At 58.4% G+C, this 27100-nt stretch overlaps 2 protein-coding genes across 8 annotated transcripts in view; one reads left to right on the forward strand and one right to left on the reverse strand.

Moving 5' to 3' along the window:
- Positions 1-693: 693 nt before the first annotated feature.
- DCAF15 (DDB1 and CUL4 associated factor 15) lies at positions 694-8399 on the forward strand. 2 transcript variants are annotated; one of them, XM_019746138.2, is made up of 13 exons: positions 694-851; positions 2542-2639; positions 2724-2859; positions 3558-3664; positions 3745-3884; positions 3972-4142; positions 5981-6415; positions 6522-6613; positions 6718-6846; positions 6941-7026; positions 7215-7319; positions 7403-7518; positions 7901-8399. In XM_019746138.2, the coding sequence occupies exons 1-13, from the start codon at positions 720-722 to the stop codon at positions 7954-7956; spliced, it is 1803 nt and encodes a 600-aa protein (XP_019601697.1). In that variant the 5' UTR covers positions 694-719; the 3' UTR covers positions 7957-8399. The 2 variants fall into 2 exon arrangements, with proteins under 2 accessions (XP_019601697.1, XP_074194189.1); XM_074338088.1 differs by lacking the exon at positions 5981-6415.
- A 68-nt stretch (positions 8400-8467) lies between these two features.
- Positions 8468-27100, reverse strand: part of RFX1 (regulatory factor X1) — a 31263-nt gene continuing 12630 nt past the window's right edge. For 3 of the 6 annotated variants that reach the window (XM_074338083.1, XM_074338081.1, XM_074338082.1), the window contains exons 3-22: positions 24807-24916; positions 24504-24587; positions 23753-23860; positions 22612-22722; positions 21463-21558; positions 20708-21094; positions 19843-19937; positions 16822-17191; positions 14652-14833; positions 13560-13679; positions 13356-13471; positions 13022-13140; positions 12825-12934; positions 12307-12458; positions 12126-12223; positions 10974-11123; positions 10673-10881; positions 10074-10227; positions 9950-9995; positions 8468-9812 (exon numbers count right to left, since the gene is read on the reverse strand). In XM_074338083.1, the coding sequence (XP_074194184.1) occupies positions 9643-9812; positions 9950-9995; positions 10074-10227; positions 10673-10881; positions 10974-11123; positions 12126-12223; positions 12307-12458; positions 12825-12934; positions 13022-13140; positions 13356-13471; positions 13560-13679; positions 14652-14833; positions 16822-17191; positions 19843-19937; positions 20708-21094; positions 21463-21558; positions 22612-22722; positions 23753-23860; positions 24504-24587; positions 24807-24916 (2987 nt within the window). In that variant the 3' untranslated portion in view covers positions 8468-9642. The remainder of the gene's footprint in view (positions 9813-9949; positions 9996-10073; positions 10228-10672; positions 10882-10973; positions 11124-12125; positions 12224-12306; positions 12459-12824; positions 12935-13021; positions 13141-13355; positions 13472-13559; positions 13680-14651; positions 14834-16821; positions 17192-19842; positions 19938-20707; positions 21095-21462; positions 21559-22611; positions 22723-23752; positions 23861-24503; positions 24588-24806; positions 24917-27100) is intronic. The other 3 variants (XM_074338084.1, XM_074338085.1, XM_074338086.1) reach the window with 3 other exon arrangements.

Below are 27100 nucleotides of genomic sequence, written 5' to 3' on the forward strand. Positions count from 1 at the left end.
ACGAAGATTTAATGAGCTAACACACGCAGAAATGATACTCATAGCAGAGAGAATTATTATGATTACTATCATCTGTAAAATGGGCATAACGGCGACCCTACTGCAAAGAATTGTAAGCTCAGAACCGTGTCTGGCATGTGTAAAGTGCCATATAAGTGATTGACGGCTATCATTACCATCATCCCACCAGGCTGCCCCCCAGCTCATCTGAAAGATGTTTTAATGGAACCTTATCTTTTTTTTTGTTTTTTCCAAATCCGTTTCCTCGGCCTGGTCCGGTGGCCCTGAGGTGCTCACTACACCTCCGCACCGACATCCCTGGGCTGGGGATTCAGGCCCTTCTGGACCACAAGCTCCCATTGCTCCACCCACGGGCCTGGACCGCCCGCGGTATCCATGGAAACCCACCAGCCACGGCGGGGCGTGACGCCGTCGGGAAGGACAGGGGCCTCCGCCTATCGGGTCAAAGTCATCTCGGCGTGAAGCTACTGGTGCGTCCTTGCGGGAAGGCGGGAATACGGCCACAGACCGCGTAGGCTGTACCGTCTCTACCAATCAAGGGCCGACATGGCTGTGATGGACAGGCATAGAGGGACGAGGCCCCGAGTGCGGGCTTTCATCCAACCCGCGGGCCGCAGTCCCTGGGAAGGGCCAATGAGGAGGCAGCGGAGGTGGGGCGAAGAGGCCGGTTGCTCCGGAAGTGGAGGGAGGGGGTGAAAATGGCGCCCAGCTCGAAATCGGAGCGGAACAGCGGGGCCGGGAGCGGCGGGGGCGGCCCCGGGGGCGCCGGGGGAAAGCGGGCAGCGGGGCGGCGGCGGGAGCATGTCCTCAAGCAGCTGGAGCGGGTCAAGGTGAGGCCCGGAGTCCGGGAGGAGGGCGCCGCAGGGTGCGGAGAAGGGACGAAAGAGGCGGAGGGAGGGAGGGTGTTCGCGGGGTGAGGGGTTGGGGGCGGAGCCCCGGGGGAGGGGGCGCGGAAGGAGGGGGCTGGGCGGGGCCCCGGGAGAGGTCTTGGGTGGAGGGGTGTTGGGGCGAGGGCTTGGATGCAGGGGCTGGGGGCGGGACACCGGCGACGGGGCTGGGATGGAGGGGGCCTTAGAGGCCGCTGGAGGAGTAAGGAGAAAGGAGGCGATCCAGGGTCAGACTCATTTTTCAAAACCTTGCTCCTGTGGCCCCTGTGTTATGGAGCCTGCTCGCCCCCGTGGCAGAGCCCCTGCTACCGGCTTTGTGCTTCCTCCGCTGGTGTTCTCGCTGTTCGGCTCTAACCACACGGGAGCTGGGAGTTCCTGTACCTGCGTCTGCCTCCCCCATTAAATGGGAGGGAGCTTCCCGGAGAGGGCTGGGTCTTCCCCCTTAGACTGGGAGCCACCTGAGCAGGGTTCTTTCTCCCCCAATCAGACTAAACTCCCAGTGTGCGGGATCTCTTCCCCCATCAGTTTGGGAGCTTTGGGAGGGCAGAGAGATGTCAGGTCAGCAGCAATTGGGTCAGGACTGTGTCGCTGTGGTTAGGGAGTGCGCCTTCTCCATTAGGCTGGGAGCTCCGTGAGGACAGGGCTGTGTCTCCTTTTGACTGAGGCTCCTTGGGCAGGGACAGTCTCCGCCCTCAGCCTGGGAGCTCCTGGGCTGGGCTGTGGCTCCGCCCTTAGCTTGGAAGCTCCCTGGGCAGGGATTGTCAGCCTGGGCCTTGTTGACAGGGTTGTTCCATCAGACTGGAATCTCCTTGAGGGCTGTGCTGTCTCCCCCATCGACCAGGAAGCTCCCCAGACAGGGTTGTCTCTTTCCCATCAGACTGGACTCTCTTGAGGTCAGGACTGTGTATCACCCATCAGACTGGGTAGCAGGATCCAGGGTGCCCTGATCACTTAGCACCCTGCTTGTGCCTGCCTGTCCCCCCAAATCTTTCTTTGGTGAAGTTTTTGCGATGAGGGAGTCGGTTGGAAAGCGGCTAAGTTAATTGAGAAGAAGAGGGAATTGGGCAGGAGTAGGAAGGTCACTGGTCAGTCCCACCCTTCTGTCTGCCCCACCTTTGATTGGCCCCCAGCTGAGGCCCTGAAGGGCCTGAGCACCCTGAGTGTAGGTTAGTGGGTCAAGGACAGGTGAGTGCAGTTGGTCATGCCCACATCCCAGCCTCCTTAGTGATCAAGGACACTCACTGCTCATTGTGCCATCGGACAGCCTTCAGGAAGGCAGCCAGGTGGCCCAATGTGGCCAGTGGTGACTGGGGAATATTCTTGGGGGAGGTAATGCCAGTGCTGGTCTTCAGAGCCTGGGGGTACTTGGGCAAGAGGGACGCTGAGGCTGAAGAAGTGTGGGGCTGTGAGGGTGGTGTCGGTCCCTGGTGGAGAGGGAGGCTCAAGTGAGGTCCGGCCAATCCTCTCCCCCAGCTGGATCCCATCTTCCAGAGCTTGGACCACCTGTGACTGTTACGGTTGGCAGGGAGTGGGCCTGCATAGGGTGCTGCTCTACCTTGGGTGAGGGGACTGGGGGGCTGCAGGTAGCCTCCACTTAATGGTGCCTCAAGAGACCTGGCTTCCCCTTCCCCAGATCAGTGGGCAGCTCTCCCCTCGCCTCTTCCGAAAGCTGCCGCCCAGGGTCTGCGTCTCCCTAAAGAACATTGTGGATGAGGACTTCCTCTATGCAGGGTGAGGCTAGGGCCTGGCAAGGGGGTGGCTGGGTGGGGGGGTGGGCTGGCCCTAACCTGGCCACTCTGCCCTTCACGCCCCCAGACACATCTTCCTGGGCTTTTCCAAGTGCGGCCGGTACGTTCTCTCCTACACCAGCAGCAGTGGGGACGACGACTTCTCTTTCTACATTTATCACCTGTACTGGTGGGAGTTCAACGTCCACAGCAAGCTCAAGCTGGTAGGGCCAGGCCCAGTGCCCAGCAGCGTGACCCCAGCAGGTCACGCCACCCCTCAACCCCAGTTTCTTTGTCCATAAAATAGGTAGTGTGCTCGTGGGGTCATGGTTAAGACTCCATGTTGGGTCGAACCACATAAAATTGCTGTTTTTAAAGTTGAAAATAGGTAAATAGCAGCAATTTCATGTGGTTCAACTTAGTATACACAGCTCGTAGAACCTCACAGGCTCAGACCGGGTGGCACCCGTTAGCTTTGTTATGACCAAGTGGGTTGCCACCCTGGCTTTAGCCCTGACCTTGAGTATTTGACCCCCACCTTCCCGACCCCAGGAGGTGAGTGCTCTTACCTCAGTTTACACAGGAGCGCAGAGAGGTGAATGTTTTTGGGGTGGATGGGGCTTGGAACCAGTACGTCTGGCTGAGTCCCCTCTGCTTGGGCAGGGCTCCCGTGGGCTGCGTATAGTCCTGGGACGGGCTTTCCTGTTTCCCCCACTTGTGAGGGGTACCTCCCCAGGCTGTCCTCAGGAAGGGTGCAGACAGGGCTGCTTGGGGCTCCCTGGCCTGAGACACCACCAGAGGGGTGCTTCTGTCAGCTCAGCCCAGCCCCAATTCCAGTCCAGCATTGTGTATGTAGCCTCAGGTGGGCGTCTGTGGGCCCTGGCCCGCGCTGACCCTGCACCAACCCGAACATGTGGCTCAGGTCCGGCAGGTGCGGCTCTTCCAGGACGAGGAGATCTATAGCGACCTGTACCTGACTGTGTGCGAGTGGCCCAGCGATGCCTCCAAGGTCATCGTCTTTGGCTTCAAGTGAGACTCAGGGATGGGGAGGCCACAGGTGGGCAGGGGAGGGCGCCAGGCCACGCAGCTGAGACTGTGCTGGCCCCTAGCACCCGGTCGGCCAATGGGATGCTCATGAACATGATGATGATGAGCGACGAGAACCACCGCGACATATACATCAGCACCGTGGCTGTGCCACCGCCGGGCCGCTGTGCCGCCTGCCGGGAAGCCAGTCGGGCCCACCCAGGTGAGGGGCTGGGGGGCCTTGGGACATGGGCTGCGTGGCTCCCTACGCCATGGTGGTGGCTGAGCCTATGGGCGTGTGTTGCTGTAGGTGACCCTAGTGCGCAGTGCCTGCGACACGGCTTCATGCTACATACCAAGTACCAGGTGGTGTACCCCTTCCCCACCTTCCAGCCCGCCTTCCAGCTCAAGAAGGACCAGGTGGTGCTGCTCAACACCAGCTACTCCCTGGTGGCCTGCGCCGTCTCGGTCCATTCAGCAGGTACGTCCCCGGCTCTGATGACAGTCACAGCATTTGCTGTAAACCCTGTGAGATTGATCCTGTCACTACCTCATGTGACAGAGGAGGAGACTGAGGCTCAGAGAGGTGCCGCATCCAAGGTCACACAGCCAGGAAGTAGGACTGCCGGGATCCAAACTCGGCCACGCCCCACGCCAGCACTGTCCAGTAGAACTTTCCTCGGGGCTGGGATGTTCCATATCTGTGTCCACTACAGCTGCCAGCACTAGCCACGTGAAAGTGGCTCATGTGACCAAAGAACTGAGTGTTTGACTTTAATTTTAGTTGTGTTTAAACAGTCCTATGTGGACAGCACAGCGCTGTCTCTCTTCAAAAAGAAAAATGTTAATGAAAAATTTTAAGGAGTGGTGAGTGGACAGATGGCCTTCTTACATCATTGGTAATTAGAGAAATATCAGTGAAAATCACAAGGTGATGTTTCTTAACAGAGTGGCAAACATGAGGAAGCTGGATAATGCCACAGACTGGTGGCAACATGCAGCCCTGGGGGCTTTCCCACGCTCCTAGGGCCAACAGTTGACCAAAGCCCAGCAGCCCTGTGCTTGTGCATGTCTGAGGCTGTGGTGGGGGGCGCTGGGGGCCACCTGGTGTCCATCCCTGGGGATCCAGGAGGCAGAACAGGGTGGGTACATCCCCTGGATCAGCAGACTCCGGGGAGCATGTCTCAAAGTCATGCGCAAATGCACAAGAAACAAGATCTATAACCAGATAACGCATAAATTACAAATGTTTCAATTTTGTAAGAATGCAGTCAAATAAAAAGATGCCCTATAACTATGTTAAAATATAAAATGGTTGCTCCTGGCGTAGAAGGGCAATGGGTATGAAGAGAGGACTAATTGTTCATAACAGAGCCCACAAACCAGCCAGGACCAGAGTGCCTTGTCCCTGGGTCCATGCGCAGCCTCCCACCGCTGCCCTGGCCACCTGTGCCCACGTCGGGGAGGCCCTACCCCCTGCCAGCCCAGCCTAGATGGAGTCGATGCCCCCCTGCCATCGTGGCCGTGGGTCCTGTTAGGAAAGTCCAGACAGGATTCAGCCACGTGCATACAGCCCAGGGCGGGGGCACTGTCATTGATGTCTAACTCTAAACACCAGAGGAGGGTGTTTACAAGGGGAATTTTGACTTTTCCATTTTCATCCCCTCACCCCTAGAAGTGCCACCACTCTGGTGGACAGGAGTGCGTTGGCAGACTCAAATCACCTCACAGTGTGACTTTGGACAAGCTTTTCTCTGAACTGGGAGGACACGCTCCCACCCCCCACCCCCATTTCCTTGTTGGGGGCCCAAAGGAAGCTGTACAGGCAGGGCCCAGGGCCCAGCCACGGTGGTGCTCAGTTCAGGGAGCGTGGTGGGGCTCTCCACGCTGAGCCCACATTCCCCAGAGGGGGATGTGGTCCTAGTTAGACAGAGACATAGATGCAGGCCCGCTGTCGTTGGGGAGGACTCAGGCTGTGTAGTAAACTCTCAAAGTTCTGTGCCTTTTATTTGCTGTCACCATAGAAGATCAGCTCCCCAAAGGCAGGATTATCTGTCGTGTTCACGCCTGTCCTCAGTGAATGGCGTACAATAGATGGTCAAGGACAAGGTTTGAATGAATGTGTATTTATGCGCGTGAGTGCGTGTGTGTGTGTGTGTGTAAGGACAAGGCCTTTTTCTCTTCTGGGTGTTTCATACTGTTCACTTAGCATAGGATTCTTAGCAGATGAACCCCCCAGGGTGGGAGAGCATCCTGGACTTCAGCTCATTTATTGACATCCCCCCACACCCAGCACCTCCATCTCTTTTTATGTTCCAGGCGATAGCAACTTCTGCCAAATCCTGTATGACCACACCACCTACCCCCCAGCCCCTCCTAGCCCCCCTGGGCCCCAGAGCCCAGAGGTGCCCCCTGCCCGGCCCAGCCTCTGCCCCGAGACAGCCCCAGCCCGGCCCTCTGGGGCCCCTGAGCCCTCGCCCGCCATCGCCAAAGCCAAGGAGTTTGTGGCTGACATCTTCCGCAGGGCCAAAGAGGCCAAGGGTGGGACCTTGGAGGAAGCCCGGCCACCCCCCTACCCGGGGCCCTCGGGCAGCTGTTGCCGCCCGTCCTCTGAGCCCCTACCCCCAGGTGGGGAGGTGGTGCCCCGGGACAGCCCCCCTGCAGTGGAGGTGCCGGCCCCCGAGCCTGGCTATGTCAACTACACCAAGCTGTATTACGTGCTGGGGTCCGGTGAAGGGACGGAGCCAGAGGATGGTGAGCAGGGAGCCCACCCAGCAGGCAGGGCCCTGGGCATGGGAGGCAGGCCTGGAGGGGGCCTCAGGCCTCCTGCTGCCCCTACCCCCACTTCCTGCCCCCTCAGAGTTCGAGGATGACAAGATCTCCCTGTCCTTTGTGGTGACTGATCTCCGTGGCCGCAGTCTGCGGCCCATGAGGGAGCGGGCCGCTGTCCAGGTTGGTGCCGGTGGCAGCAGGCAGTCCAGGGGGCAGCCCCAGGGAGCCTGCTGGGGTGGCGGTTGGCACAGTCCTTCCCCTGCCCCTCCGCCTCCTGCCCACAGGGCCAGTACCTGACGGTGGAGCAGCTCACATTGGACTTCGAGTATGTCATCAATGAGGTCATCCGCCACGATGCCACCTGGGGCCACCAGTTCTGTTCCTTCAGCGACTATGACATCGTCATCCTAGAGGTGGGCCCAGGGGTGGGACAAGGCAGGCCCAGGGCCTATCTGTCCTGGGAGGAGGTCACCTCAAAGCTGCCCCCATCTACCACTCGTCCCTCAGGTATGTCCGGAGACCAACCAGGTCCTCATCAACATCGGCCTGCTGCTGCTGGCGTTCCCGTCCCCAACCGAGGAGGGCCAGCTCCGGTGAGTGGCCAGGGGTCCTGCCCTCACCTCACACCCTTCAGAGAGGGAGAGGGGATGTGTGAAGACTCCCCCTGCCCCCAAAACCTGGAGCAGGCACTCTGTTAACTGCTCTAAAGACAGCAGGCCTGTGGGGCAGTCTGGGTCCCAGCTCAGGGATGTAGTGGTCCTATCCCGTTTCTCCTCTGCAGACCAAAGACCTATCACACCAGCCTCAAGGTGGCATGGGACCTCAACACAGGCGTCTTTGTGACAGTCAGTGTGGGTGATCTCACTGAGGTCAAAGGGCAGACCAGGTGAGGCTGGGCTGGGGCTGGGACGGGCTGGGAGCTGGGGCGAGTGGCCAGAGCAATGAGAGCCTGCACTCTTTTGCCCTCAGTGGCAGTGTCTGGAGCTCGTACCGCAAGAGCTGTGTGGACATGGTCATGAAATGGCTGGTACCTGAGAGCAGCGGCCGCTACGTCAACAGAATGACTAACGAAGCACTGCACAAAGGTGGGCCCCGTGACCCAGTGACAGAAGGACAGAAGTCCTTCTCCTAGTGCTAGGCCAGGCCCCGGGGCAGGCGCTGACTCCTGTGTTACTGCATAGAGGGGCACTCTGGCCATTGGGGTGAGGGGAGGGCAGCCCAGCCAGGCCCGCCCCAGGAGCCAGCTAGGAAAGGGCCTGGCAGGTGTGGGACTTGGGGATCCCCAGCCAGTCGCTCATTCATTCAGCAGACATTTCTTGGGTGGCTGCACGTGGGAGGCAGAGAATCCAGCAGGGTCCCTGCCTTCCAGAACCTTCTGGGCCCAAATCAGGTCTGGGAAAGAGACAGGCCCCTCCCACAGCCTGGGCCTGCTGAGACTCCATGTTCTGTCGCGACCCTTCCCTGTAGGATGCTCACTGAAAGTTCTGGCAGACAGCGAGCGATACACGTGGATTGTGCTGTGAGGGCCTGGCCGGCCTGGACACTGACTCCAACTACCTCTGTGGCCTGGGAGTTGGCCACCTTCCTGGCAGCCTCTTCCTGGCTGGCCGGCCGCCCAATGACCGACCACCACTAGTGTTAGGCTGTGGGAAGGAGGCGGGCGGGGCAGCCCCTGGTGACCTGAGTCTGGACGCTTCTTATTTATGCCTATTTAAGTTGGGAAGGGGCAGAGGGAGGGAGCCCCCTGTTCCACCTGCCTTCACCTTGTGCTAGGCACAGGGCATGGGCCCTTGCTCTTTGCATATTTGCTCCTTTCCCAGGCTACAGGTGTGGACATTGCCCCCCTGGGGGACCGAATGGACCCCGATTCCCCCCAGTCTCCCCATCTGAGGTGGCAAACATCGTGGCCATTCTCCTGCTCCCATTATTCCTCTTCATGTAATAAATGTTTTATTTCTGAGCCTCACGGAGTTTCCTTTACTGTACTTGGGGCAGCTGGAGCCCCAAGGCCCTTGAGTCAGCAGTAGCCAAATATCACAGCAGAATTTATTGTTTTAAGAAAGACTACAAAAAGGTAGAAAACGGCTCGGCACACTAGACTACCGCACGCGGGGACACTTTCACCGCTGGGAGGGGAGGCCCAAGGACGTGGAGGGGAGTGGGAGGGCCACCCCAAAAGCCTGCAGCACGCGGAGCACACAAAATAGTGATTTTTATACAATAGGTCAGGTTTTTTTTCTTTTTTTTTTTTCCTTTTTGCCATAAACATCTATCTCACAGGTTGAAACACTGAGAAAACCAGAACAGATAAGGCCATGATGGTTGGAAAAAAACCCAACAAGTTACCGACTCCGCTCAGGCGGCACTCACGAATCACACAATAGTCATGGGGGTGGGGGGGCGCACAGCACGGAGAAGCACAGAGGTTCCATTACAAACCAGTGGCGGGAGGGGGGCTCAGGGGTCTTGGATCTGAGTGATTGGAGCCCCACTGCCGGCAGCAGGCCCCTGTGGGCTCCAGCACCCGGCCCAGCCCGCTGCTCTTTGGAAGCTGGAGGCAGTGCCCCCTGCCACCCTCCCTTCAAAGCCAAGCAGCTCCGGGAAGTACCCCCTCTAGCGCTGCGGGGCAAGGGAGGGCCTAGCTCTGGAAAAGATGCGACACCCACGACTTTAATTGCACTTATACCAGGGGTGGGGCGGTGAGGTTGTTGGGGGAGGGGTCCCAGGGCTACTGCTGACAGTGGGGGGGTCCCTAGGTGATGCCCACCTGGGCCCACCCGGGGCTCAGGGCTGGGCCCAGGACAGGCTGTGCAAAGCCAGCGAGCTGAATAAGTTAACAGTTCCGCAGGGAAGGGGGCCTGCCTGCCTGCCCCCTAGGGGTGGCGGGACGGCGGGTTGGGGGAGGGAGAGGCTGCGGCCTTCGGGGCCAAGGGGCCAGCTGGCTGCCCCAAGAGGCACCTGGGCACAGCGGCGGGTTCCTTAAGGCACGTCTTTTGTGTCAGAGTTTGCAGCTGCGGCTTCGCCCGGCCCTGTGATTGTGCCGGCCCCATCAGGGGCAGGGATCCCCCTTGCATTCTGTCTCAGAGGGCCCCTTCTGGACCTGGCCAAGTCTGGAGGGCGGACAGCGAAGCCACAGAAGCTGTGAAGGACCCTGGCGTGGACGGGGACAGGGGCGGGGGCAGGCGGGCGGGAAGGGGCAGGTCGCTGGCTTAGCTGGAGGGCAGCGCCTGTACGAAGAGGCCGCGCGCGTCCGTCCGCGCCAGCTTGGCCGGCGGCTCCAGGGCTTCGGGACCAAGAGCAGGCGACTCGCCGCCAGCAGCCAGAGAGATGTCCTGCGGCAGCTCGTCCTCGCTCTCCTCCTCTTCTTCCTCCTCCTCGTCTGGGGCACAGGACCAGGCCCGGCTCAGAGCAGGGCGGGGTACCACCAGCCCCCTGCCAGCGCCTCCACCCTAGCGCCCCCACCCCGGTCCGCCTCCTCCCCGACTCGGGCCCTGGACAGGGGCACGCCTCGCCTACCTTTGTCTGGGTCCAGGGGGTTCAGCGAGGTGGTCAGGTTGGCGAACTGAAGATGGGGAAAGAAGGGGTAAGGGTTTCGCCAAGGGGCGCCCCGCCCGCACCCTCAGCGCCCCGCTGTGCGCACCTCGCCCATAACAGCGATGGGGGTCTCGCCCTTGGCCTGGGCCACGCGGTGCTCGATCAGGTAGTACATGTACTCATCGTAGAGCAGCCGGATGAGGTGGAAGGAGCCGAAACTGGCCGCGCTGCGCAGGGTCAGGTCCCTTATCACCATGGAGCTGGGGACCGTGGCACAGAGAAGTCCTTTAGGCCTGACCCCACCCCTCGCACCCCATCTTTCCGCCTCAATACCTCCAGGATCGGGCAAGCCTAGCTACTTTCCCCTAACACCCCCGGCCCGGAACTGGTTTCCCTGGGGCGTGCACCAGTGAGAACGGAGGACCCTCACCCCGCCTACCGCCAATAGGACCTCCGCCTTCATAAAAGGGCATCAGAGCCCCCCCATAGAGGCGGAGCCTCCTCTGGGTCCAGCCTCTCCAAGGAGGCGGGGCCTTCTCCCGCCCCACCCTCTCCAAGGAGGCGGGGCCTTCTCCCATCCCTCTCCGAGGAGGCGGGGCCTTCTCTGGTCTCTGTTTGACCTGAACCTTCTCTGGGTCCCGCCCCGGGAGGAGGGGCCTCCAGCCCCGCCCCTTCCTGGTCGGATCCAACCCAACCGGTGCGCACCTGTAGAAGGACCACTTGAGGAGGAAGAGCTTGGCAGCCTTGGGGAAGCCGGCGCTGCCCTGGTAGGGCTTGAGCACCTGGCTCACGACGCCATCCAGCCAGGCTGCCCACTGCTCCAGTGAGTTCTGCTGCTGCAGCGTCACCTTGAAGTCCTGCTCCAGCCGCTGCACCACGCGGTCCTCGCAGCGGCACACCCACGAGGCCTGCTCCTGGGGTACAGCGGGCGCAACCCCTTGGCTCAGCAACCGCCCAGGGCCCGCCCTGACCTGCACTCACCTGCTCCGCCCCACCCCGCGCTCACCTGTACGTTGGCGAAGTCCACGCGGTTGAGGTCACTCAGCATCTGGTTGATTTGTGCCGTGTTCTGCAGCACAGCGCGCGCAGCCTGCGCCAAGTGATTGAGCGACGTGTAACGCCGCAGAGTCTGCGCGAAGGCGCCGGCGGCTGCCACCTGCGGGGAGGAGGGGGTCTTGTGGCTTCCGCGGAATCCACACCGGCTGTCCCCTGCCCCACCCACTACAATCTCTTTGAGCCTATTTCTTTTTTCTAAAAAGGAAGAAGGGTGTACCACGTTGCTTTTGTTGGAAGATCAAGGGGTCTGGATTTTCAAACATGTCTGACCAGCATTATTATTTTTATGAAAGGACACAACAGAAAATTTCGCATGGGCACTGCCCAGAAAGGTCACTGCTTCAATAAATTTTTGTTCCATTTTGTTTCCATTATTATTCCCATTAATGTCAGCTCCACGAGGGTGGGAGTTTTGTTTATCTTATCTTGGTCGTTGCTGTGCTGCCAGCCCTCAGAGCCATGCTGGGCACACAGTAGGTGCTCAATAAATACATGTTGAATAAATGAATATATAAATCTTGTCAGTTCTGAAGGGCTTCCCCCTGAATACAACTTATACTCTCTCCACAGGCCCCGCTGTGTCCAGCACACTCAGGTGATTCTTCAGACATTCAGTTCTGTTTAGCTGTCATATTAGCATTTTAAGGACTACAAAAACTCTCTTTTTTCTTTTTTCCCAAGAGTAAGCACATCCCTTCTAATTCCTCATATTAAAGTAGTTAGTGAATGTGCAGCACTGATGAAGAGAGCTATTGATTCCTTATAAGCGTTGCTAGTTTTTTTGAGATTTTACCTATTTCTGAACACCTAAAGCACTTTTTCTCGAGGTTGTCTGAAGAGAACTTCAAACTTGCAGTTGGTTTTTATTTTTTTAATATGCTGTATTGTGTACAAAAAAACTACAAAGGGATTGTGTTTCGGAAGTGGGCAACTGAGGAGGCTGGTTTGTCAAGACAACGCCCAAAGCTCGCTCCCAGGAGACAGGCATTGGGACAAATCTTACTGCCTCTATTGAGCAGAGGTACCGAGGCCTGCAGCCATCAGCCCCACAGCCCAGAGGGAGGAGCCGAGCTGAGCCCAGGCTGGCCCCGCACACCCTCACCTTCACCCTCAGCATCTCCTCTGGGATGTTCACCATGGCATGGGTAAGCCAGCTCTCCAGGCTCTTGGCAAAGTTCCGGATTGCTTGGGTCAAGGCACCTGTGGGTGGCAGTGGGGGCTGAGCAGGACTGAGGGTTGGGGGGCGGGACACGGGGTTGAGGGGGCAGCAGCAGTGCACTCACTGGGGATGGGCCGCAGCACGTCGGGGATAAGGATCTCCACCAGGCCCTGGTACAGCACGTTGTCACAGTGCTTGGTCCACTGCAGCACAGGCTCAAATTTGGACAGCAGCACCAGGCTGGCCTTGGGCAGGCGCTTCTCAGCCTCATCGTGCCTGTGGGCACCCCCCACCCAGGGATCAGGCAGGGGCTCCCAGCCTCCCGCCGACCCTTGAAGTCAGGCTGACATAGGCACCAGTGCCACCACGTCAGGTGGGGTCTTACACTCTGCAATACTGTGACACAGGCACCCACCCTCCCCACCGTAGGGAGAAGACGACGGTACAGCATACCATCGCATGCACGCATCATCAGACCCATGCGCATGCACACTCCAGAGTACGAGTCAGAAGGCCATGTCTCCCCACCAAATGCAGGGGCCAGGCAGGTGCCCCCTTGTCCTGCATGATGCCCAAGGTCCGGCCACCCCAGCCCTACGTGCTGACTCAATGTGCCCCGCTTCCGCCCCTTCAGGGACTCACACAGCCAGTGGTGGCGCGTCACTGGGCTGGCTGAGGTTGTACCTCCAGAACGTTTTCCATAGCGTCTCTACCAGTGTGAACTGCAGGTTCACCATGACATCAACGATGGCCTATTGGGGAGGTCAGATGCTCAGGGAAGCTGGGTGGTAGGTAGTATGGCCCTTCTTCTCCCGTGCCCGCTTGCCCAGCTGCCCTACCTCACAGTGTTCCCGGTACAGGACCTGGAAAGCCTTGATGTCCCCGGGCTCGATGCCCTCAGGCAGCACTTTGCCCTGGAGGTCAAGCTCTGAGAAGTCAGGGAGGCTCCTTGAGGCATCTGGGGGCAGGAGGGGACACCATAAGGCCCTACGTCCCCATCTGCCTGTCCCCTTGGAGTTTCATCCTAGGATCCTATTAAGTGGTCACCAATTTCCTACCATGCAAGGGTCCCCCTTGTGCAGTGGGGGATGAAAGGCTCAGGGAGGGCAAGTGAAACGTCTGGGGATGACAGACCCTGCCCTGGGCCCCGGCCCATAGGCCAGGGGGTCTCACCCAGGAACTGCTGGTACTGCTGGACCTGGGCGCTGATGTCTGACAGCCCGGTAGCCTGCTGCGGCCCCACGGCCACACCGTTGGTCATGCCCTCCATCTTCTGGATGGGCTTGAGCCTGGGGGAGAAGGGGCGGGTGGGGTGGTTGGGTGGGGGTCGGCCGCATGCCCTGCCCCACCTGCCAGCGCAGGGGCCAGCCCTCTTACCTCTGCTTTTGGGAGAAGGGCTGGCCGCGCATGGCCATGTGCTGCTGGTCCTCCATCAGCCGCAGCAGGGGAGAGCTGGCCTTGATGCGTAGGCCGTAGTAGTGGTACTTGGAATTGCCCCTGGAGGGAGGTAGAGGGGAGGGTTGGGCTGGGGTGCCACTGGTCATCCATTGCGAGCGTCACATCACACCCGCCTCCTTGCTACTTAGGGGCCAAATAGAGCCCTCTGGGGGGAAACCCGCATTCCACAGAGCTGGGGGTGCTGTGCTGGGAAAACATAGGGGCTATGGGTGCCAGGAGAGGCCCCCACATGCCAACTGAGCTCTGTGATGACAGGGCCAGCATCTTTGCGGCATGCCTGCCCCATGCCAAGGTCAACTCCCAATCCTGGCACGGGGAAGGCGTGCAGCAAACAGTTGTTGACTGCTAGTCATAGGAATGTGCCAGGCGCTGTTCTGAGCTCTGAGCACATGAATCCATGTGCTCCTCATCTCTACCCTTTCGAAGGGTCCTCCCACCATCCTTGATGGACAGATGAGGAAACGGGTCATAGAGAGATGTGGTATTTTGCCCAAGATGATTCCTAAACTAGAAACTGGAACAAGAGGCTCAGGGAGATCTAGGGATTGCAAAGGAGAGGCAGGGAAGGGTGGGTTTGTCGGATGGCTCCCTGTTCCTTCCTGCATGAATTCACTGACTCACGGGCCTTGATTAAGCACTGACTATGCGCAGCCTCTGTATTTGCAAGGTACGTAGCTTTCAACATGGGAAGACAGATCAGAAAACAAGGGAATGAAGTAACATTAGAGGCATGTTGGATGACAGGAAGTGCTGAGGAGAAAAAGTAAGCGGGGAGCGGGGGGTGGAAAAGGGAAGGGTGGAGAGCGTCAGAAAGGCAGTTTTAGTTAATCGGGCCAGGGGACATTTGAGTAAGGAGGTGGGGAAAATCACACAAGGTAGAAGGTACAGTGGTGAAAAGGCCCTGAGGTGGGAAGTTGTGAAGAGGCCAGGAGGGGAGTGAGCGAGGGCATGAAAATCTGGATAACTTGGGGTGGGGTGGGCCTTGTGTCTGTTGGGGGTGGGTAGCCCCACCTGGTGCCCAGACGGCGGGTGCGCAAGCCCATGAAGACGGAGCGGATGAGTTTGCCAAAGGAGGCGGCGTTGACGGGCTCCAGCTTCTGCTCCTGGCAGTGTAGCAGGTAGTGGCAGTAGAGGGTGCTCCGCGGCAGGCTCACGCCCTCGGCCGTCTCGTAGTTGTCTAGGAGCCACTGGACCTGGGGCCGGAGTGGAGATGGAAAAGTGCTAAGAATCACATTAGTTTCTCAAGTGCAGTAGTCCCCGCCTTATCTGCGGTTTCGCTTTCTGGGGTCTGTTACCCGAGGTCAACGACGGTCACAAAAATATCAGATTTCCCCAACCATCAACACTGTCTACTCCTGACATCCAATCATCAACATTGTCATGGCTCAAGGATCCAGAATCACCCAAAGCAGATAGTTCTCCTAACACTGTGTCACAATGTATATGTCATTCACCTCACTTCATCGCATCACCAAGCCACTGTATCATCTCATCATCACAAGGGTGAATGCAGTACAATAAGATATTTTGAGTGAAAGACCATTCACATAACATTTACTACAGTATGTTATAATTTTCTATTTCATGATGTTGTTAATCTCTTACTGTGTCTAGTTTATAAATTAAACACTATCACAGATATGTATGTATAGGAAAAAACACAGTGTACGTGGTTCAGCACCATCTGCAGTTCCAGGCATCCACTGGGGGTCTGCACAGGGAAGTAGCCCCTGCAGATAAGGGGAGGCTGCTGTACTCATTGCTAAGTGCTCTCTCTACCTGTTTCCAATTGTGATCCTGACAACCATGCTGTCGGGCATATCATATCACAATGACCCACGGGAACTAAATCCCATGGAACTCTCTAGAACTGCACTGTCCAATAGAGTTGCTGCCAGCCACATACAGCTTTTTAAATACAAATTTAATTTACGCTGAGTAGAAAAGCAAGTGTCAAAAGGTCACAGGGAGTAATACTCCAGTCATAGAACATTCTTGAAATAACTATATTATAAAAATGGGGAACACATTTGTGGTTGCAGGGGGTTGGGATGTGGGAGGGAGAAGGTAGGGTAACTCTAAGGGGCTAGCGGGAAGGACACCTTTGTGTACTGGAATGGTTCTGCATCTTGACTGGTCAGAAGCAGCCCCCCACATTACACCAGTGCTCGCTGCTTGGTTGGATACTATACGACAGTTATATCAAAATGTAACTAGCAGGGTAACCTGCGGAAAGGGTCCACGGGGATCTCTCTCTATTATTTTTGCAGCTTCCTATAAATCTACAGTTATATCAAAATAGTTTAAAAAAAAGCAACTCAACTCAGTTCCTTAGTGACCCCCACATTTCCAGTGCTTGATAGCCACATATGGCCAGAGGCCTCTGTATGGAACATCACAGAGAGAACATATCTATCACCCGAGAACGTTCTATCAGACAGCACTATTCTAGCGAAGTATGTTTGCAAACTGCGGGTGAGGACTCATTAGTGAGTCATGAAATCAGTTAGGTGGGTCACAGCAGCATTAAAAAAAAAAAAAACTAGGCTAGAAGCCTTGCTAACTGGGTTCATAAGGGAGGTCCTGCCTTCTGAGAAAGCATCCACCTTGGTTATGTGGTCCACAATGGGTCATCACGAGAGAGGGAAGTAGTTAAAAATGTGCGGAAGCCATCACTCCAGACCCCAAGCTCTGAGAGGACCGGGACTACCCTGGGACTACCAGGCCCTGCCCCACCCACAGTCACAGAGCTGGTGAGGGGCCCAGGTGAGGGTGGGATCCAGGGCTGCCCGGGTGACTGTTCCCAGTGACCTCTGGGCAGAGGGGCGGAACCCACCGCCTTCCAGATGAACAAAGAACCTTGCTCAGGGCAGCTCCCCCCACAGTGGAGCCTCCCCTCACTATCTCTCTGCTATCATCAATTATAATCATAGTAGGTGACATTTCTTGGGGTACCACTCTAAGAGCTTCATGCATACTAGCTGAGGCCCAGAGAAGCTGAATAACTTATCTGAGGCCACACAGTGAGGAGTCGATCCCAGGCCATCTTCATTCGAGCACTCTGGTGCCAGGCTACCTAGGCTCCTGCTAATAGTAGACTGCAACCACTGCCCTCCGCCCCCCGCCTCTGCCCAGGGCCCCCCCACCCCCTGCCTCCGCTGGGGCCAGTGTTGGTACTTACCGTGGCTGGTGAGGCACGGGTGGTGTGGGAGTAAGACTGACTGGCACTGCCCAGCATGTAGCCACCTTGGATCACGTAGGTGCCTGCTCCACTGCCGCTGCCACTGCTGCCACCACCACCGCCCCCACCGCCATTGCCACTGCCACCACTGCCGCCGCTGCTGCTGTTGCTGGCCCCTCCCCCGCTGCTGGTGGGGCTGGCGACAACCTGGCTGCCGGACACGTACATGGACACAGAGCCACTGCTGGCCACTGCCTGGGAGGTGGCGGGTGTGCTGACCTGGGCAGCCGTGCCCGCCGCCTCGTAGTAGCTGGTGCCCGCGGTCTGCGTGTACAGTGGCGTCTCAGGGTAGGAGTAGGTGCTGGAGCGGCTGAGAAAGAAGCAGAGGGAGGGAGTCAGGAGCAGGAGCTGAGTGACGAGGGGCATGACGGAGGGGGTCCTGCACGGGGTGCTCCCAGAATGGGAGCAGGAAGCCATAGCCCCATATATTGGACCAGGTACCACCCCCAGTACTTGAGGGGCAATTTTTCATTGAATCCTCAAAGCAGTCTGACATGAGAGTCCCCACCTCATATGTGAGGAAGCTGAGACAGAAAGATTAGGTGACTTGAAACAGGCCACACACTTCAATCAATCAAAAAAAAAAAAAAAAATTGAGTGCTTACTGTATGCTGGGCACTGTTCTAGGTACTGCAGGCCCAACATGGGTAAGACACGAAAGGCCCCACCTCAGAAGTTAATGTTCTAGTGGGGGGAGCTGGACGAGAAGCCAAGAGCAAAGGTAAATCGAGGGCACAGTGGAACGTGGCACATGCCTTGGAGGGAAACGGTGGGAAGGAGGTTGCTCTACTTCTAAATGCCATGGCCACACTGAGGGGGCCGATCCAGGACGGCTGGCAGGCGCAGATGCGTTTTCTTTGCCTCCAGCACCTATCCCGCCCTGGAGAGTTCTCTAGCTGTCCCAGGACCTGCCTCAGGTGACATGGGCTCAAAGTTGCAAATTGTAGCTAGAGAGTAAAAACGACTGGGGGTTCATCTTTAGGGGGCTATTAAGTAAAAGATGATGGAATTCTACACAGGAGTGAGAAGGGAAGGGAGGAAAAGGAAGGTCCCATGGTCTTGTCAAAGAACAACCTTCAGAACATTCCATTAGGTGAACAGAAGAGGAGGGAAGGGTGCAGATGGTGTGTTGGGAAGAGAGCGGAGACTAAGCCGAATTTCCCACCTATGTCTAACATCTGTCTGCCGTCATGGGGGTGAGAAGGGGTGGGTGGAGGCACCTCTCTTGCTGCCTTACTAGACATCATTGGACATAGTTTTGATTTTTGAGCCCTCTCAACATATTAGTGACTAAAAATAACATTAATTTTACAAATCCAGGAAGGTAGCAAGGCCGGTCCAGGTCAGCCTGGCTCAGAAGGTGCTAGTGGAGCTATCACCTAAAGGAAAAGGAAGCAGGGAAGGGAGCCTTGCAGGGCTCTGGGGCAGCAAGGAGAGGGAGTGGAGGTGGGGAGAGTGGTGAGAGGTGTGGTCACTTGAGGTGAATGGCCCTGCCCTCAGACACCTGCATGCAGATCTTGATCATTGCGCCCCAATCCACATCTGCCACACAAGTGACAGAGAACGTATGACCTGAGCTGGCACCAGCAAGTGCCCACCCCCTCCAGTGGCAGCCTAGCCCACTTCCCCACACGTAGCACTTGCTCAAAAACATGTTGTTCCAGCAGCTATTTGCTGAATGACTCACTGAATGAACGAATGTGTGTGTCTCTGGTTGTGGCCTGGACAGGGCCAGGGAGGGAGGTGAAGGGGCTGGGGCTTTGGCCAGGGCAGGGATCAAAGCCAGACAAGGGCTAGGAATCCAGTAACAATCCACTGCAAGGGAAAGACAGAATATACAGTGCTCCAAGAACTTCACATAGCAGAAAAACCTGATGGTAATGATGGACCACATGGGATCACACATACTATAACCACGGAGGGAGAAATTCAAACAGAAGCAAGGGACAGATACTACCAAGAGAGGCAGAGGGAGCCACCCCGGGACCCCAAAGCCTGGGCTCATGACTCAGCTCTGATGCTAACATCCCAGAGACCCTCGGGGACCAGTGTCCTCTGCAATGGTCTCTGTGGTCCCTGCCACCTCTGGTTAAATGCATGGCTAACAGCCTGGCAGCACTGGAAATAAATGGACAGAACTGTGAGCTAGCTGGATGCCATGGGCCATGACTCAGGTGCCAGAGCCACATCCCCCACCATCATGACCCAGAGGCTGAGTTGAGCACGGTCCATGAGCTGATCTGCTCCAGTATCACAGCCACAGGGACAAGTGACAGGGATGTAAAAAAAAAAAAGAAAAATCAGACAAATGCAAAGAAAACCAAATGAAACTTCCAAAAACGGAAGCAACAATAAAGCTGGGGCTAGGGCAGGCCTGGGGCATGGCGTCTGCCTGATGTAACATGTGTTAATGCGGTGCCATGCACAGTCCCAGGAGTGGAAGTCGCCTACGTGTCACCCAGGTAAAGTCCAGCTCCATCATTCATGCTGCGTCTGCACAGTGGAGTATTACGCAGCAGAGAAACAGGGTGAGCAGGACCCACACGCACAATTAGGTGACGAGTATCGATGTACACAATCGGGGGAAGAAATAAGGGGCAGAACGCACTGTCTGTTTCTGAACAAAGAAAGGGGGTAGTTTCTGTCCCCTCTGGGGCAGGGTGGAGAGTCAGAAGTGAAGGCCATTTCTTTTTCACTGTTTAACATTCCCTGTTACTTAGAAATTTTTAACTTATAAAATTTTTAATTAATTAATTAATTTAATTTTTGCTAAAATCTAGGCCTGTCTGACCCACAAGGTCCTCCCTGCTTCACCTCTGCCTGGCTGGCTGCCCTTGGGGAGCAGCTACCACCTGTCACTTGGTCTGCTGGGACTGGGGCCTCTAGTCCTAGGGGCTGCTGAGCAGACCTGTGACCCTCCTCCCATCCCCTCCCCAGCCGTACCCCCCCACCCCAACTCACATGGCACTGGCCGTGTAGCTGGCATCCCCACCCTCCACATACTGCACTTGGCTGGAGTACACATGTGGAACGGGCACCTGCTGCAGCTGCTGCACCTGGCGTGGGAGGAAGGGCATGCAGAGGGTCAGAGGTGGGCCAGCTCCTCTGTTTTTGCCTCTAAAGGGCTGGCAGACGCCCAGCCTCGCCAAGACAGCTGGCTCTGGGCTGGAAGGCTGCACTTCTGGGCTCTCTGAACACACTGTGAACCGGCCGGGTGTCAGAGGCTCAGGGCCCGTGGCCTCGGCCAGGGCTGGGAATCAAGCAGAACTGTGTCAGAAGCCAGGACTTTGTTTGGGCTGGGGACAGGGTGGGCCTTCCAGCCAGTGAGGCGGGAAGAGGGTCCCCAGAGAGGGTCCTACTGTGGGTGTGAAAGTTGGACCCCAGGGGCAGAGCCAAGCACTGGGACAAGGCTGTCACTAAAGCCGGAGCCTGGAACTACAGACAGGGATTCGAGTGGAGTCTGCATCAGGGACGGAACCGTCTGCAGGAGCGGGGCCTGGTAACCCTGCACAGGATTTAGGAGCGGAGCCAGGGGTCTGGGATGGATCTCAGTTTATGCGACGGAACCTGGAACTACCCACAGGAGGTTAGGGGAGGGGCCTACATTCCCCATCCCCACCCCCCACCCAGGTCTGTAGGGGCGGAGCCTGGGACCTGAAACCTACTTGTGTGTGTGTGGGGGGCGGGGGGGGGAATCAGAGACGGGTCCCCAGATGGGCCAGGCGGAGGTGTGGTCTCCAGGGCCTGTGGGGCCGGGCGCGGGCCGGGGCCAGCGGATCCCGCCCCCGCCCGCCCCTTGCCCCCCACCCGTGTATCCGCCACCTACTTTGAGGGCCGTGGCGGCCGTGCCGAACACTAGCACCTGGGGAACTCTCTGGATCCTGACCCTCTGGTCGGGGCTGGCTCGGGCCGGGAGCCCGGGCAGTGGCTCGAAGACCACTTTCTGCTGTGGCAGGAGCAGGTGCGGGGGCAGCACGCCCACCAGCTCCACCCACTGCTCTGTGCCCGGTTCGTAATGGGGCGGCTGCGGCTCGGGGCTGCCTAGCTGCAGGGCCTCGCCGCTGCATGCGGACGGGAGCGGCGGCAGCTCCGGGGCCAGCGCGCCTGGCCTGGGCCCGGGCGTGGGCGGCCGGGGAGGCGGCGGCTCCGGCGGCGGCGTGGGCCGGGGCTCTTGCTGCTCTGCCTTCCTAGCGGGAAACTGACTGCCTGAGCTCTGGAGGACAAACAGAGACACTGGGGGGTCACCGGGGTCGGCCACGGGCGGGGCTCCAGGCCTCCGCCGCCCACCAGGCTGCTGGGCTCACACAGCAACCCGACCAGAAGATCCCCGCCCCGTGTCTCAGGGAGAGGAGACTCCAGATCTCTCTTGGCAAAACGTGGGCCCTGAACTGCCAGGTGCTGGAGAAGGGGAGGCCCACAGCCAAAGGTGGATCCCGCTGCAGGGCTGGGCCCTTGAGGACCCCCGGGGGTGGCTTCATTCCCTCCCTGTGGCCTGAGGGGCCTGCTTCCCTCCCCAACCCAGCCCAGACCCAATTTGCCCAGAGCTAGGTGGGCCCAGAGGTAGGAAGGGGAGACACACACCTCTTGAGCCACGTGGACTGGCTGGAGCCCCTGCACCGTGAGCTGCTGCACAGGGCTGGCTTTGGGTGCCGGTGGAGTGGCCTGGACCACAGACCTCTGGGAAGGGAAAAGGGAGTCAGACCATGGTAATCCTGGCAGCAAACATGTCCCTAAGCACTCACCCCCTGTCCACATGCACTCATGTAAGCCTGGAAGTAGCCTGATAAGAAAGAGGCCACCTCCAGCTTTTTGCTGCCCGCCCTGCACCATGTGCTTTCCAGGTTCATTACTACGTTAACTCTGGGCACCCAGTTACTGGTGTGGAACCCAAGCTCAGCAAAGCAAAGCTGAGGGGAAGTGGAAGAATTGAGAGTTGCATTGGGGACTGACTGAGGGGGTCCCTGCTCTCCACCCCTACTCCCTATAGGCTTATCCCGCACCCCCATGTCCACAGTTCCAATTGTCCTCACTTCCATGCTATGGTGGGGATTTGGGTATCACCCTCAGGACACAGTGAGGTACAGAAGATGGGGGTGCAGTACTGAGTGGTGGAATATAGACTCCAACTCAGGTCTAGAGGTTCAGAGGGGCTGTGGTACCAGGCAGGAGACTGCGAACTCTTCAGGATGCGGTATCTGCTTTCCTCCAGGAAGAGGATCTATGGCTTTCATCTGGTTTTCTGAAGGGTTGGGAACCCCCCAACTTCAGTGGTAACAACCAGAGGGCAGACAACTCTCGCCTCTTAACCTGCTCTGGCTGCCATGGCTGGTGGCTCAGAGTGCTGCCTCCTCCAGAAGGCTGGGACCTCTTCCTGAGCCCCTTAGGGGTGAGTCAGGACTTGGCCTTGGGCTTCCTCCAGGCAAATGGGCCCAAAGGGGCCAAGGCTGTTTCTTGAAGCTGTTCAGTGGAACCTCCCACGAGACCACATTTCATCCTCACAGCAGCCTCAGCCACCCTGCCCCCAGGCCCCAGGGCAGAAGCCATATTTAGAGGAGGACGCTGGGTCTGGAGAGACGCAGAAGTGCTTGCCAAAGGCCCAGGTGGCAAGGCCTCCACCTGCCCGCTCTTACAGGCCTTCCCCACTGTAGCTCCCATGGACAGCCTAGCAGGCTGCAGAGGCCGCCTGGCCAGGACCCTTCACCCCAGCTGCTGCCCGCCTTGGCTTGGCACCTCTTGGGTGACGGGGACACTCTGCTGGACGCCGTGGACCTGCAGCTGCTGTGGCACTGCGGGGGCCCCAGCTGTCTTGTTGGAGCTGCTGTTGGCCTGCACCGGTGACCGCTACAAGGAAAGACAGGGAGTGTTGTCTGGGGCACCTAGAACCTGACAAAATCCTTCTCAGGAGGAGGGCTGTCCCCAAGAGCTGTTGGGGAAGGCAGCAACCCATGGGGGCAGGTACCAACCACCTAAGCTAGTAACCAGCTACATCCCGTGCACCCAAATGCCTAGTCCTGGCCACAAGCCCTGGCCAACCCCAGGCAAGGCTAGGGGTTCAAGCCCAGAGCTGCTAGTGAGGGAACCCATCTTCCCCAGTGAGGATGGCCAGACTCCAGTGTTAGTTCAGGGGCTACCTACTATCTCCATAAGTGGAGGGGCTGTAGCCCTGAGGTGAGGAAGCATAGGTAAGGGGTTCCCTAATTTCCAGATGTGCTGAGGCACAGACAGCAACGGACATGCCCACAGCCACACAGCTATGAGTAGTGTCACTAGGCATTGTCCCCAGGCAGGATGGCTACAGAGCCCCTATGAGCTCTGGGACATGCTGGTATTATTAGCTGTTTTACGCGTAGAAAACTCTAGGTGCAGAAGTCTCCAAGGGCCTGCCCACAGTCCCTCAGGAGTAAATGGCTGAGCTGGGGGGGGTCTGACCCCAAGTTCCTAATGCCAACTTCCATGCTTCCCGCCACCCATGGCCTCCTTGCCCCCAACACTCTTAAAGATGTTTGGGGGGGTCCCCAGATTCCACCCTGTGGAGGAACCTCTACCCACCCTGCAAAGGGAAGAAGGATCCACTTTGTGTCCTGGGAGATACACCTGAGCTTGAGCTGTAAGACCTATCTCAACGCAGAGGGGTCGGGTGGGGGGGTGGGGGGGAGTTGCTCCTCCTCCCAGAAACAGCAGTCAGGAATCAGGCAGCTAAGCCACCCTGTCCGGGATCAGTAAGGGCATCAAGGCTGAGAGGAGAGGGCTGGAGGATTCTGGAACTTGGGGCTGTGGGGGGCATGACAGGGAGCCCCAAGTATACTATGGGAGTACATGGCCAACCTGGGGAGAGAGGAGCACGGAGCGGGCTGACAGGGCCACCACCTACCTCAGGGGGTGAGTGCACCTGCTGGGTGCCATGCACGGGCAGGGAGACCTGGCTGCCCTTGCCACCTGGGGCTGTGCTCTGTACCACCAGCCGCTGCGTAGGGAGAGCCTGGAGCCAGAAGGGAGAAGGACCACAGTTCACTGATGACAGGTGGTATGGAGTTAATGAGCATTAACGAGCATCTGTGCTGAGCCAGGAGACAGCCTAGTGTTGCACCCTATAAGCTCACGGACTCGCCTCAAAAGCCCCGATGCAGCACTGTTGTTACCCCCACTTAACAGAAGGTGACAGTGAGGCTCAGGCAGCCAACACGCTTGCCTGAGGTCCTGGCATCGGTAAACAGCAGAGCCAGGGTTTGTGTCCAGGGAGCCTCACCCTTGAATGTGATGGGACTTAGTCCTGGTCTGTGCTGAGCCTGGCACCCCACCTGCAGCCTCCTGGGGGATAGAGAACTCACAGTCCCTGTGTTGGCTATGGGCTCTCAGCGCCTAATCAGCCTTGGGTTCTCTGCTTGGGGACACCAGGCTGGACCTGCAAGCCACCTTCCTTACTGCCAATCCTTAATTCTGTTAAGTCTCCTCCTTCCCCGATGGGCCCAGACAGTCTCACCTGCTGAAGGCAGTGGGTGGGGCAGCCCCTGGATGGGGCCTGTGTCCCGCAGCTGGTGAGGGCAGACCCCTGAAGGCTATAGGGGGTTGGTTCTGCCCCCTAGGGTGGCTGTGAGGGCCGAGGCCAGGTATGGCAGCCTTACCTGCTGGGGCACGGGGATGTTGGTGAGCTGGAGGGGTGACACATGGCCCGGTTTTGCCTGCACGCTTGTCTGGACCAGCAGTCGCTGCGGGGGCAAGGAAGAAGGCCCTGAGCTGTGCTGGCTTCCCCCAGAAGGCCCGGCCTGGCGGGCAGAGGGGCAGCTGAAGTGAACATCTTGATAAGGACAGGTGAGCAGATGGCTCTGGCAGCGGGGTGAGGAGGGGAGGCCAGGTACCCACAGCCACAGCCCTCACTGCCCCCTCATATGCCCTACCCACTGCCCTGGGGAAGGGGTGTGTCCTACCTGCTGGGTGCCTTGCACCTGCTGAACCACCTGAGTGGGGACTCCGGTCTGGCTGGCTGTGGAGCCCGGACTGGCCTCCGACACAGTCTCACTGGCCCGCATGGCACCTTCTGGGAGAAGGGGTCACGGGGTCAACCCTGCCTCTGCCCCCACCCCCACCCTGAGCCTGAGCCCATCAGGAGGGGATGCTGAAGCCTGAAGCCAACCCAACCCCTGAGGGTGCCAGCCCTGCCGCTGCCCATTGGGGTAGAGTGAGGGCCAGGAGGACCCTTAACATCCAGAAGCAGCCCCACCCCCACCCCCGTCCTTCTCATCCCAAAAGGGGTGATTGGGGAGCCATGATGCAGTGAAGGCTCAGCATTGCTGGACCCTCTTTTTCCAACAGACAGGACTTGTGGACAGACAGTGACTGGCCCCTACCCTGGGGTCCCAGCAGCCCAGAAGGACCAAGACACTGGGGTCCCCTTCCCCAAGATGACCCCTGGCTTCCCAGGAATAGAAGCTGGTCAGAGGAGTGGCCTCAGAAGGCCTTGCTGGCTGGTGGCTAAGCGTCGCCACCCTCTCCACGGTCCTAGCCTCTCTGTCCTCAGTGGGGTGGGGTAGGTGGATACTCACGCCGAAGGGCAGCTGAGAAGAGGCAATCGTAGAACATGGTGCCCACCTCACCAGGCCCCCGCCCCAGCACCCAGGGGAGCCTGCGTGGTGCTCCTGGCCCACCTCTTCGGGAGCAGCAGGGTGCGAGGGCGGCTTTCTGCCCACAGCCTTGAGCTAATCCCCGGGTGGATGCAGAGCACCCAGCTGCCCTCTGGGAATAAACATTCCCCTCCCAGCAGGAGCAGCCTGAATGGGGCCTTCCCATAGCTGGGGCTATAATATGGGGTCAGGAGGGAGGCTGGTACCCAGAGATGCTATCTGGCGGGTGAAGCTTGAGTTTCATGCACATCTCACTGAGCGATTAACAGGAGCTGGGCCGTGGGGGTGCAGGAGGTAGTGTCCCTGAGAGACGCTGGCCGGGAGACCCTCACCCCAGCCAGGACCGTGTGCATCCCACCCACTCATGTGGCCTGGTGTGCTCCCAGCAGTCCCAGAGGCTGGGGTGGGGGTGGAGGCACACGTGTGCCTGCCCTCTCTCCAACATGTTGCCACAAGGAGCCCGGGTTCCAGCCCCACTTTCTGGGGCTCCTGGCAAGAATGGGGGGGCGGTGGACAAGGAGGACTAGGATTAACTATAGTGCTTCCAGTGCCCCAGGAGCTGTGGTAGGGTCTTCTTGGGCACCTGGAGATGAATAAAACTTTAATTGCCTGCCACCCTGATTTCAGATAAGACAGCAGAGACAAGAAAGGAAGTGACTTGCCCAAGGTCACCCGGTTGGGAACAGGCAGGCCAGGACACAGGCCAATGTCTGTGCCCACATGAACCTCACACCATGCATGGAACCCAGAGTCGCAGGTTATGCCTGGGCTAAGGCCCCAAGGGCAGCGGTGTGCAGATTCAGCTATGTGGGTAGAGGACAGGCTCTGATACACTCAGACATGGGTCCAGGGCCTACTAGGACAACACAAGGTCCAGAACATCCCAGGGTGGGCTCAGCCTCCAAGGGAAGCCTCCCGTGGGCCACATGTGGGGCAGGCATTAGGACAACACCGTGCCTGCTGGGCCAGCTGCCTCTGCAGCCAACTCCAGGAGGCAGGGATTCTTGTTTTACTAGAATCTTCCCTTGCATCCACTTAGGCTTCCCTGAGCCGTGAAGGAGGAGGCCCTCACTGAGACGGCCTCCTGGAAGAAACCTGAGAAAACCCTGAGTCACGTGAGGAACCCGGCACACCTGGGTGTCTGTGGGGCACAGGGAGCCAGACCCAGCCCAAGGGATGGCGCCCAACCAAGGAGGCCCGTGGGAAGTTTGGCCTGATGCAGGACGGGCAGTGAGTAGGGGGGCTGGCCCCAGACACGTCCTAGGCCCTGAGGGCTCTGATGAAAACACCAAGGCTGATTCTTGAGAGGGATCCTGAGCAGTCGGAGGCCCTGGGACCTGCTGAGATCAGACATCTGCCTAGCACGGGAAAGCCTGGGAAGCAGTCTTGCCTGTCTCCTGCCTCTGGGGTGGCCCCCAAGGCGGGGACCCCCATGTTTGCCAGGTCAGGAGGGCAGGCCAGGCCGCACATGAGGATGAGCAGGTGAGATTCCAGAGTCTACTCCTGGACGAAGGGCTTCCTGCATGCCCCGTCTGTGTCTTGCCCGAGCTGTGTGTGTGTGGTTGGGGTGGGGGGGTGGACATGGAGTCTGAGAGCGCCTG

Source organism: Rhinolophus sinicus, linkage group LG07, assembly GCF_036562045.2.
Source record: "Rhinolophus sinicus isolate RSC01 linkage group LG07, ASM3656204v1, whole genome shotgun sequence".
In the NCBI taxonomy this organism is placed as follows: Eukaryota; Metazoa; Chordata; class Mammalia; order Chiroptera; family Rhinolophidae; genus Rhinolophus; species Rhinolophus sinicus.

Coding starts and splice junctions, on each gene's coding strand:
- DCAF15 (XM_019746138.2), top strand. CDS start 720: ATGGCGCCCAGCTCGAAATCGGAGCGGAACAGCGGGGCCGGGAGCGGC. Junction 2,860..3,557: donor TCCACAGCAAGCTCAAGCTG/GTAGGGCCAGGC, acceptor CATGTGGCTCAG/GTCCGGCAGGTGCGGCTCTT. Junction 7,519..7,900: donor TAACGAAGCACTGCACAAAG/GTGGGCCCCGTG, acceptor CCTTCCCTGTAG/GATGCTCACTGAAAGTTCTG.